The sequence below is a fragment of the Lepisosteus oculatus genome, chromosome 12 (assembly GCF_040954835.1).
Source record: "Lepisosteus oculatus isolate fLepOcu1 chromosome 12, fLepOcu1.hap2, whole genome shotgun sequence".
In the NCBI taxonomy this organism is placed as follows: domain Eukaryota; kingdom Metazoa; phylum Chordata; class Actinopteri; order Semionotiformes; family Lepisosteidae; genus Lepisosteus; species Lepisosteus oculatus.
In genome coordinates this window covers 5,160,258-5,171,394 of record NC_090707.1, presented here as the reverse complement: position 1 = coordinate 5,171,394, position 11,137 = coordinate 5,160,258, and the positions used below count along the sequence as shown (strand labels likewise).

Sequence of the window (11,137 nt, the reverse complement as noted above, 5' to 3'; positions counted from 1 at the left end):
TGGTACCTAATAAAAATGCCTGGCAGAATTAAAAGATGCAAAGTATTAAAATAGTTCCGCAGGTAATAACTGCAGCATATTCCCAACATTCTGCGATATTCCCATAATTCCCAACATATTCTGCAGGTCCCCTCGGTGCACAAATACCTGACAGGTTTCGGTTAATCACATGTGGATATGAGGAGGGTTGTAGGCTATGACTTCCTTGCTGCCTATCCTTTGTATGGTCACAAGGTCACATGATCAAGTTGTCAGCTCCCTGCATGTTCCAGCCTGATACAGGGCCCTGCCTTGGTCATGACTTCATTGGATATCACTGGAGCTGTGCAAACGCCTTGATATCCCCTTCATCTCAAGACTTCACGACACTGTTCTGGAGGAGGGCAGTATTTGTCCTAGGAACTAAGGGGCACTACAATTATTAACAGTAGGGATATTAAAAACGTCTCTTAGCACACACAGCAAAATGTATGTACTATGCCATTGATGTACCATAATAAAAAGCCTAAAGAAGTACAGCATGTTGTACAGTCCATTGTCTCTATTTGCTCTTAGAATTACGACACTAGTGTCATTCCAGCACTCCCCTGAAAGCCAGATGTTAGGGCTTGGAGGACTTGCCTTTTGTAAACATCAATACAAAGATGTCAGAGACTGACAAAATGCATGATAACATTAATTCATTTATCATAATTCAACACTAAATATCCCAGAAACTATAAGATAGCATTTGAGAGGTAAAAGTAACACATATAGATCAAACTACTTTCGATCTAAAAATGTCTTCTAGTTTCTAAACTAGGTTTTACGGGATTACTGGATCTTTTAAAATGTGTCTTGTTGCACATTTGTTTCTTGAAAACTGAACACAGGAACAAAAATTGTTTATCAAATTATTACATAAAATATGAATGGTTTTTCCTCTTGGCAGGAGAGGTAATTGCAGTGGACTGACCTGTTCCTGAGCTGTTCTGTGACAGTTTGATCTGCATTAGAAACAAAAGCTAAACACCAGATGTAAGGATGCGATGTTGAGTGATGAATGGGAGAGGTTATTAGAAGTCCAAAGCATTACTAAATGCTAAATGAGACATGAAGGGCAGTTGCACAGTACGAGAGATCATCCCTGCTGCGAGTATTGTATAATGCTGCGTTTCTCCATTGCGCAGCTACTGTTTTAGAGAATTAAGCAATGTTATTCATGGTTCATTTTTCAAAGCACTTCTAAATATAATAACTATTTTTAGTTCCTTAATGATAAAACATTTTAACGGATTGCTGCAGCAATGCACAACTCTCTGCAGGAGATTCCATAGGTTTTCTACATCACCAGTACCTGTGGGACTGGGACATGTTCTTAAATTAATCTATCAAGATGATAATTAGTGGGAATGCTGGCAATTAAGAACTGAGGTGAAACAAAAACCTGGATCTGTGCACACCTGGATTATTGTCGGCTCAAACACAAAGCTTTGTTCTGCAATTCAGGGGGTGCATGAGAGCTAATTCCCAGCATAGTGGGGGTCTGAGCAGGAAGAATGCCTTCCCCTGTGTTTCAGTATCCCAGAATGAGATATTACACCAGGAAAGTAATTTCCAACCCTGGTCCCAGGAATTCACAATCCAGTTCGTTTTATAGGCTTCCTGTTTTTTTTAAAGATTGTAAACACCTGTAAGCTACTGATGAATCATGCAAATACTCGGTTCAATTAAGAGAGCTCCAGGCCTTGAGGGATGAGTAGTGCTTAGATTGAAGGTCTAAAAAATCTCTCTGGTACTGTATATGAATACTGCTTTAGTTGTAATAAAGAAATGTTTAATAAGCAATATAAAAATAAATCAAATAGTTTGATTTGAAATGCATGTTGTTTGAATAATTTAGATATAAGGTCTCAGTGTCCTCAGGATCTATTACAATTCAATTAGGCTATGGATAATTAAGTAATACTCATTTAAAAAAATGCGAAAATGACTACTAAGGTGGAACAATACTGCACGTGTGTAAAAGCTCTTAATCTTGACGATCTGACTTCTTTTTTCAGAAGTACTCTTCTACCCATAAACACAAACTCGGGAATGATTACAGACAGATCCTTGCGATACCCTTGAGAAAAGTGATCTTCGAAGCGTTATAATGCAATACTTGTTATTAGTGAAGTCAGTTCACGTGATGATTCATGTTAAATCACATTTAGAAAAGTATTGGAGATTCGTCAGTTCTCGAGTCATTGGATTTTTCACATCCAAAGGCACCTTAGTCACAAAGCGAAAAAAGCCACATGTGAAAACGAGTGAAGCACACCTTAAACAGCATTGGCCGGGACAAATATTTACTTTGTGACGTTAAATCAGGGAACACGTAGCATAAAGTTTTGTGAAGGAAGGGCCTGAGGCTATTACCTGTGCTACAGATGACTTAAGAGTGATACGTAGTGTATGGTTCAGTTATGCTTTTTGAATTTATTATGCGACTTAAATATCCGAATTTTATTTGATCTGCAATTTCGTCAGTGTTTGCTAGTACTGTGGAGACACATGTCTTTATTGCTTGAGTCCTCTAATCAAATGAAGATATGGAATTCGCCTTTCCTGGTATGATGGTTTGTATAAATTTTGGAGTATACTGTATGTATGTCAAGTATTTAAAAGTTCAACTAATATTTGCTTTGTTTTGACCTTAGTGCATTCAACAATAGATGGGATTTTCTTTTACCAAGGGATTTAAAACAGGTGCAACGCAGAGTTCTGTACTGTATCTGCAGAATTTCGTTTTGAAATCTCTCACCGTACTTTGTGTACCGCAAATCTTTAAGTAAATCGTTGGTAAATGCGTGTCATTATTCTAAAAACAATGTGTATGCAAATTGCAGAGAACTGTTTAGGTTTTTGTTCCATGCTGTTATCTACTGATTATTAGTCTTACAGCATTGTTAAAAAAACGGATATAAATTTAGAACATCTAGTGAGAGACAGCCTCTAAGATCTCGGTATCAATGTATTTCCAAGGAAAACGTTTAATTAATATATGTGTCATTTGTTGACTTTTTAATATTTCGCGGTTAGACTTGATTGCAGTTAACTTTTATGAAGTGCTGTTTTCAGCTGTATTGACATGACGACAGTGTATGTTTCAAAGCAGTTTAATTAGGTGAAGTGCTGGCCTGCCACAGTAAATAGTTTCTCATGTGTCTACAGGACATGGCACAAGTGTAGTTCCTGGTGACGCTGCTACCTGGCATGTTCAGGGATAAGAAAACTTTCTTAGTATCCTGCACCTACCCAAGAACCTTTTACATAATACTCTCAGTACTAATAATAAACACCGTCAATTTGAGGTTTGTCAGCCCCATTTACAGTACATTTAACGTAAAGCGTTTGTAAATGCCGGGTTTGGCTGTAATTGTGTACAGTATTATATATATAAACCGGATAATGTTTACTAGTATACAGTAGCTGAGAGGACGATTTAAGAGGCCCAGTTATCCTTTTTTTTGTTTCACTTGTAAGCTAAACAGATAATCGTTAAGGTACTGTAAGAAAAAACTTCCAGTTGGTATGATTGAAATACCCGTTTTAACAGTGAACCTGTGTTGCTGTACAAGAGGTAACCCTCAGCATATTTTCAAAGTGGCTGGTGGTCTGTGTTAATGTTGGATTTGGCTGTAGCTGAGAAAACCAAGGGTGTAGGGAATCTATTCTTACCTTGTACAACCTCCCCATCTTCACTTAACAGCGTGTCAAGCAAAAGACAAGACTGGTGAATTCTGGTTTCTGCACAGGTGCTGCTCAGTATTCTAATTAAACATCATTATGTTGTTTATTAGAGGAAAACTAAACAGATTTAATATTAAAAAAGTGTTTGTGGAATTAAACTGGTCTCCAGTACATGAGTGACTGCAGAAATGTGAACCTGTATCCTACTTGGGAAAATAAGAGATTTTAGTCAAATCAATACCATGAATTAAGTATGAATCTGAAGGCCAAGATGTGTACTGTAGATTTGGTGTCTTTTTGTCTCTCCCAATAACGTGAGTTAAAATTTGTTTCAGGTGTTGTTGTGATGTGGAAAATTCTTATCGCCGATTCAGAGAGCTGACACCTGACAACCACACACTTTTCTGCAATGGAGGCCTCACCCTTCAGCTGGTTTGTGTCCAGCAGATGCCCTGCTGAAGACAGATCTGTCCTGCTGGAGTCTGAGAAAAGCAGAGGCGTCGCTGGACGCGTGCAAGAGCTATTTCATGAGGATGCACAGGCAAGTTCTTGCTTTGAAAATAAGAACAGCAACTGAACATGCCTTTGTTCATTTTTCCTTTTAGGTCCTGTAGCTATCGTTCCTTCACATGACAACATTAAACACAATCCAACTAAAGCACTTTTTGAAGGTTGAGCTCTTGTCAAAAGTGCTCAGGATAAAAGAATGCTACTTATTCACATGTGTGCTGTGTAGTGACTCCCACTTAATTCATCTGGCAAAGTTAAATAAAAATTCACTATAGAAATAATCATTCTCTACTTTATTAGATGATGCCTTTCACCAAGATGACTCACAACTATTGAACTATGAAATATTAGCAGTGCAAACATGTATAATGCAGAGCAGTATAAATCAAAAGAGTTCACCAGTGTCATACAATACTATAACTCAAACAAAGTACCCAGTTACTGCTTTATAACTGGGTATGTACTTTATTTTGGAATGCCTTTAAGAACTAAAGATACCTCAAAGTCCAGTTACATGTTTTACGCATGTGTGCAGGGATCTCCAAGCCACACGCAGCCATGGTGGAGAGTGAAGCTGTTTGTGTGGGAGCCTGTGCTGTTTGGGACGTGGGATGGCGTCTTCACCACCTGCATGATCAATATCTTTGGAGTGGTCCTCTTTCTTCGGACAGGGTGGCTTGTGGTGAGTGTTCGCAGACCATCCAAAACAGGCCTCTTCCTTGATGAGCTGCTGTTGGCGAGATGAGTGAGTGGCGTAAGGTGAAAAAGGATTTTTGCAGTCCCGTTGAGCTTCAGTTGCTCCACAGCTGTAGCTTGTCTGCCTGTTTGGATCAGTGAAGCGCACCTGCTGTCCAGGAGAGTGCAGACTCGCATGTCTCTGGGGGTCAGGGGCCGACTGTGGGCAGGTGGACTTCATTACTGGGCAGGGAGAAAACGTAAGCAACAGCTTATGTGCTACAGTACAAGAATTAAGTTCCTATACCAGTGCTGTATTCCTCCCCCAGATGTTCCAGAATTAATAAAAATAATTGCTTACACTTATATAGAGCTTTTCTGGACACTCCACTCAAAGCGCTTTACAGGTAATGGGGATCCCCTCCACCAGCACCAATGTGCAGCATCCACCTGGTGAGTGCCAGAACGCTCCCCACACACCAGCTCTCAGTGGGGAGGAGAGCAGAGTGATGAAGCCAATTTATAAATGGGGATTATAAGGAGGCCATGATTGGTCCAGGATGCACCCCTTCTCTTTTCGAGAAACACAACACTGGGGGAGTAGGACCCACACAGACCGCAGGGTGAGCTGGCCCCACTATCACCTCTTCAAGCAGCAACCTTAGTTTTTCCCCAGGAGGTCTCACATCCAGGTACTGACCACATCTGCTTAGCTTCTGTGGGCTGCCAGTTGTGAGTTGGCGTATATGAAAGCCTGCTGCACATGTGTTTTTTTTCATTGTGTACTACATATTGTATATACATATGATTATAGCACAAATTCGGTTGACCTCTTACGTACAGATCCATTTGCTTGAAGTCAGAAGCTGAGAGTAGAATCTGGGCCAAGGAGATGGTTCATGGTAGTGTTGGGCAGTGGGCAGTGTTTACTGGTTTGGTGAAGGTGAAATTATATTTAGAGACCATGGTGGGGGGGAGGGTGGTGGATAAATGCAGAGAGCCTTTGTAAGGGCTGAACGAAAGGTGAGAAAATGAAAAGCGGTCGATACGTCAACATTGTAACAGCTGAAATATATTATTTGCCGTTAGCTGTTGTGATGATAAGCGGTGGAAAAAAAGTGCTTTAAAGTTTGTGGGGGGTAAGGTTTGATTAGGAACCACCACCCCCGATCTTTGCGATTACGTTTTTAAAAAAACAAAACAATGTTCTTCCTTGCACTTTGCAAACTCTTTTTTTTTTTTTCTTCAATCGTTTCCAGGGAAACACGGGTGTTTTCCTTGGCATGCTGCTGGTGTCCCTGGTGGTCGTGGTTGCCCTGGTTACGGTGACGTCGGGGATAGGCGTGTGTGAGCGGTGCAGCGTTGGCAGTGGTGGCGTTTACTCCATGATTTCTACAGTCCTCGGAGGCAGAGTGGGCGGAACAGTTGGGCTCCTTTATGTCTTTGGCCAGGTACCCACAGCTTGTATTGAACACGCTGGGCTTTGGTGTCAAATTAATGTTAAATCAAATTCAAAATTTCTGAACATTCAGCAATATTAATATTTCCTCTTGGTGGCTAACTAACAAAGAGATGCCTTATGCCGTTCAATAAAGTAGGAAGAAATTTCACCCTTCTGACTTCCACATCTCTTTCCATTTTTAGCCTTTTAGCCTTTTGTTCTTATTTGAGTCTTTGGTCTATTTACGTCTGACATACAGTATGTCTTCTGTGAAGGTTCTGCTTATCCCTCAAGGAGATGTCAGCGATCATTTTAACTTCTGCGTTGTACATTTACCCCCCTTCCCCTTGAAAAAACAGTGTTATTTTCACAAGAGCACAGGAAATGTTACAGACATGCGGAGGCCATTCAGTCTATCTAGTCCAATTGGTCGCTAATTGATCCAGAGTTCCATCCAGCTGTTTCTTGAAAGAAGCCAGGGTATTGGCTTCAACAACATGGCCGGGAAGCTTCTGATAAAGTTTGGTAGCAGTCATATTTAAGGAGCAAAAGCCCGGTGAGTGAAAAACAAAACATGAAACTTGATTATGGAGTATTATATATCAGGCTACATTTCACGTCCTCTCTCTGTCTAAATGAATGTGCGCCAGTGGTGGGTTTTATAATGTAGCCCACATAGTCTTCAATCAGAATATCGGAGCTAAAAATGATCAGTCCAAGAGTTTTCTAAATGAGAGGTTCATTCCTGAGATATCAGTATCATCTTCATAATACCTCTAATATGTGTCCAGTATATTTTAATAATATTCTTTTATTCAGTCTAGCATGATTGTCCACTTTGAAATTTGAATTACTTTTAGAAAAGTAGGAATAAAAACCTTCCAGTTGATTTATGTAGACTGCCACAGGACATAAAGTTAATCATAAACTTTCACAAAGCTTTAAAGTTTAATAGAGAACCATTTATGACCTGCTTTGGTTCTCTTATAAACCAGTTCTAATGGTTATGCTGACAAAATGTAATAAGGGAATGCATGTTTATTAATTAGAATTGCTCAGTTGCACCAATACAGACATAGTTTACCAACTACCAAGGGTTCAAAGGAGTATGCTTTTCACATTTTCCCAAATTGCACACTAGGGCATCTCTTCACGTTCAGATAGACCACCGGTTTTCCACAGCATAGAGGTTTATTACAGTGTGTAGTGCTGCTGCATCAGAGCACCTGCTCCTTGGGTCTGATTCTTGACTGGGACCCCTTCTGTGTGGGTTTTGCATGTCAGACCACAGACACAGGGACTTCTCCAGGTGCTCCAGTACCTTCTCATCTTCCAAAAACATGCTGGCTTGCTTAATTGGTATCTGTAATAAGGGCTGCTCTTATGAACATCAAACCACAATAGAAGTAAAATGTACAGTACACCGTAATTTGTAAAATCTCGACAAAACCTCTGGTGATGTAGCCCTATCACTTGTGAATTCACGGCTTGTGAATCTCTTTTAATCCAATAGATATCTTGCTCTTGACTTTGAAATGGTTTGGCTGACAATTACTACGTACTGTTAACTCTGCATGCAGATCTGCGCAACCTCACACGTTCGCTCATACGTCACATTAGACGTTACAGTGATCCGTAAGCAGGAAGGCACCGCATCACGTCGCTGTTTATGACAACGTGGCAACTTACTGTACAGTGCTTTCACAAAGTTCACGATTTTGCGTTTAATTCAGAATGTCAATGAATTTATTTTGTTACCAAGATTTAACAACCAGTCTGAGAAACTGGGACAGCGGTTCCCCTTGAATAGAGGTCAGGTGGGAGTGATATTCTGCCACTTCGTGTTGTCATGGTAATGGATTGATTGACTTGTGGAGCAGCAGGAATATTGGTTGCCATGGCTGCCCAGACATGTCTTTTGGTAGTCTAGGAATTGTCCCTGTATATGAGTGTACCTTGCGATGGTCTGGCGTTTAGTCCAGACTGTGATCCCACGTTGTTCCCTGTGCTTCTGGATAGGCCTCAGGTTACTGTGTCTCATAGCAGGAATAACCCGCTCTGTGATGATGGATTGAAGGAGGTGCAGAAAGTTAGCTTTTACAGCACAGTTAAGTCAAAATTAATTACATAGATTGTAACGCCTTATGTCATTTATTACCAAATCTAAGCATATAGTAGAAACAAAATGTCGATCCAATAGAACAAACAGTGCTCTCGCAGGATAAAGTACTGCACACTCTCCAACCATAACCATAATCTCGGTAACCTTGTGGTTCAGACCTACATTTATAAGATTTATCACTAAAACTGATGTTTATCGTTAACTCATGGTTGGAGCTTAATCATAGCCTAAACTGGAACAAAATGTAATACTAATTTTAACCCTAGTTTGAATTGAAATGTGAGATGCCATTTGTTTCATTTTTCAAATTCATTACAAAACAACGCTTTTTCTTCTGAGAAGAGCAGACTCATGAAAACAAGGTTCCGCCTCGCTTTTTCCAAAAGGCTTACGAGGCCCTTGTCACACACTTGACGAGCGGAGAGTCTTCTTCTGAGGAAGAATAATTGCCTCCTCCTGGGTGGCTGACCCGTGCCGTGCCCCAGTGTGTTGCAGGTGCCATGTACATCACCGGCTTCGCGGAGTCCATTGCCGACGTGCTGAGCTTCAACAGTGTCTGGGCCGTGCGGGGGATCTCCTTCGCGGTACTCCTGGGCCTGCTGGGAATTAACCTCGCTGGGGTCAAGTGGATCATCCGTCTCCAGCTCCTGTTACTGGCTGTGCTGGCTGTCTCCACGCTGGACTTCGTTGTGGGGACGTTCTCTCATTTGGATCCAGGTGCGTCTGCTAGTTTGCTTCAGAAAAAATATATAATTCGAGTGGTTTGGCTTAGGAAGGTAAAGTGAGTATGTTCAGGAAGGATACAAATGACAACCATTTAGTATAAACACCCATAGTGTAGTATAACACCTTTGCAGTCATCGGAGGAGTAGAGAGGGATGTTGCTTCTATATTTTATTTAATTTATTTCTAGCCCTTTTGATTACTATGTTATGTGTGTACATACAACACCATGCAAATGTTTTCAGACTCTTCTTCACCACTTTTCTAGAAAACCTATGCTTCTCACTTGTCTTTTTGTTGGTGAAATGATGTGGGAATTGCTGTAGCTCATTAATATAGTCCCTTTTAGAGGTCAAAGACAAAGCTGGTATTGGAGGTGAAGGAGTATTCTTCTGTCCAGCTGACAAAGATGTTGGCATATGGTAGCTTTGTCCCATCCTGGTACTCCAATGCCCTGCTGGTGGGAAAGGTTATTGGAAGAAAATGTGTTCAGTGTGAGGACCGGTTCAGCTGATCCTGTGATCAGTCCCTTCCGCTAGTGATCTCATAAGGCTGTCGGGAAAAGCTGAGCTGTGTGTGGTGGAGCAGTTGGGCATCCGGGGGTGTCAGGTTGTGGTTATTTGGAAAGTGGTAGAATTGGGATGACTGAGGATGTTCAGAAATGAGAAGATTATTCTCCCAGGGTAATTCTTCATTGCTGATGAGAAGAATGGTTTCCTTTAAGTAGTCAGTGGTAGGATCTTGCGGGAGAGGGCATTATGCAGACGTGTTAGTGGTCTATAGGCTTCAGCGATGTATAGGTCCCTTTGGCATGCTACAACACCACCATCTGTGTCTGCACTTTGATGAGAATAACATCTTTTGTGGAGTGACTGGAGAGCCTGGAGTCCTCTTTGAGTGAGGTTGGATCTGAGTTTCCTGGATGTGGAAAAGAGTTTGGCAACTTGGTTGTTGCACTGATTGATGAAGTAATCTGCCGAAGAGGGGAGTCCAATAGGTTTTTGGGGGAATTATTTTGTAAATGGCCAGTTACTACTGTTGTCAGCTGCTGTTGAGGGGGTATCATTAGAGAAATGTGTGAGTCCTGTGATAAAAGCTGGTGAAGGCCTCCCCTGAGCAGGGATCTCTCATGCTGTGTTGGTGGGGGTAGTAGGTGCTGTCTCTGGTTGTTGTAGTAGAGAGTTAAGTTTTTGTGCTTATTGTACTGAGGAACTGGCAGAGCTTGGATGTAGGTAAGTTTGGTAATAAAAAGGTGTTGTGGAACTACTTGTCGTTAAAGTGCTTTACTTCTTCGATGTCACTGTCATTGCGGGAGAAGCTCATTGTCACTTACCACATTTAAAAAATGCAGTTTTCTGGTTTGTTAACAGTTACAGAAAGTGTTAAAGACATTAAAAAATACCAAAGGTTTTTGTTTCTTTATATTCCTCTAAAAAATTCAAATAAGTTGGGTTTTTTCTTCCTTGGAATCCACTGAAGGAAATTCTAAATTAAAAGTATTCATTAAATAGGATTTTGACAAAATATATTATTTTAGCAAAAGTTAGGTCACTTTTTAATCAGTAAGCATTTGTAAATGTGGGCATTTCCCTGTCCTTGTCCAGTACAGTCGTGTCAGGTTTTCATTCCGACTGATCTTCAGTTCATCAAGCTCTTAAATTGTCTTGTACTGCCTATACTATACCACTGCTTGTATTTTAAAAAAATGTTTCATTTCCAAAATAATAGAACAAGGTTAGAAATTAACATGAAGCTCGAGCCTGATGCAGGCTTTTACTGTAGCTCTCCTTTTACTTAGGTTTATTGTTTCAGTGATTTAGTTATATTTACCCAGTGGGCCTATAGTGCACTACTAATGCTTATTATGGAGTGTTTGGTGGTGTTCCCACCTGTCTCTCAATATAATTAATTAACAGTAAGAGCTGTTGGGCAATCTAGAGGGGAACAAGAAT

The 11,137-nt window shown here is 40.7% G+C and overlaps 1 protein-coding gene across 2 annotated transcripts in view; it reads left to right on the top strand.

The window, feature by feature from the left end:
- The first annotated feature begins 2,192 nt into the window (after positions 1 to 2,192).
- slc12a8 (solute carrier family 12 member 8) overlaps positions 2,193 to 11,137 on the top strand; it is a 31,065-nt gene continuing 22,120 nt past the window's right edge. The window contains exons 1-5 of one of the 2 annotated variants that reach the window (XM_069196742.1): positions 2,193 to 2,592; positions 4,089 to 4,255; positions 4,760 to 4,906; positions 6,159 to 6,350; positions 8,948 to 9,179. In XM_069196742.1, the coding sequence (XP_069052843.1) occupies positions 4,124 to 4,255; positions 4,760 to 4,906; positions 6,159 to 6,350; positions 8,948 to 9,179 (703 nt within the window). In that variant the 5' untranslated portion in view covers positions 2,193 to 2,592; positions 4,089 to 4,123. Of the gene's footprint in view, positions 2,593 to 4,049; positions 4,256 to 4,759; positions 4,907 to 6,158; positions 6,351 to 8,947; positions 9,180 to 11,137 lie in introns of both variants that reach the window. The other variant, XM_069196741.1, reaches the window with a different exon arrangement.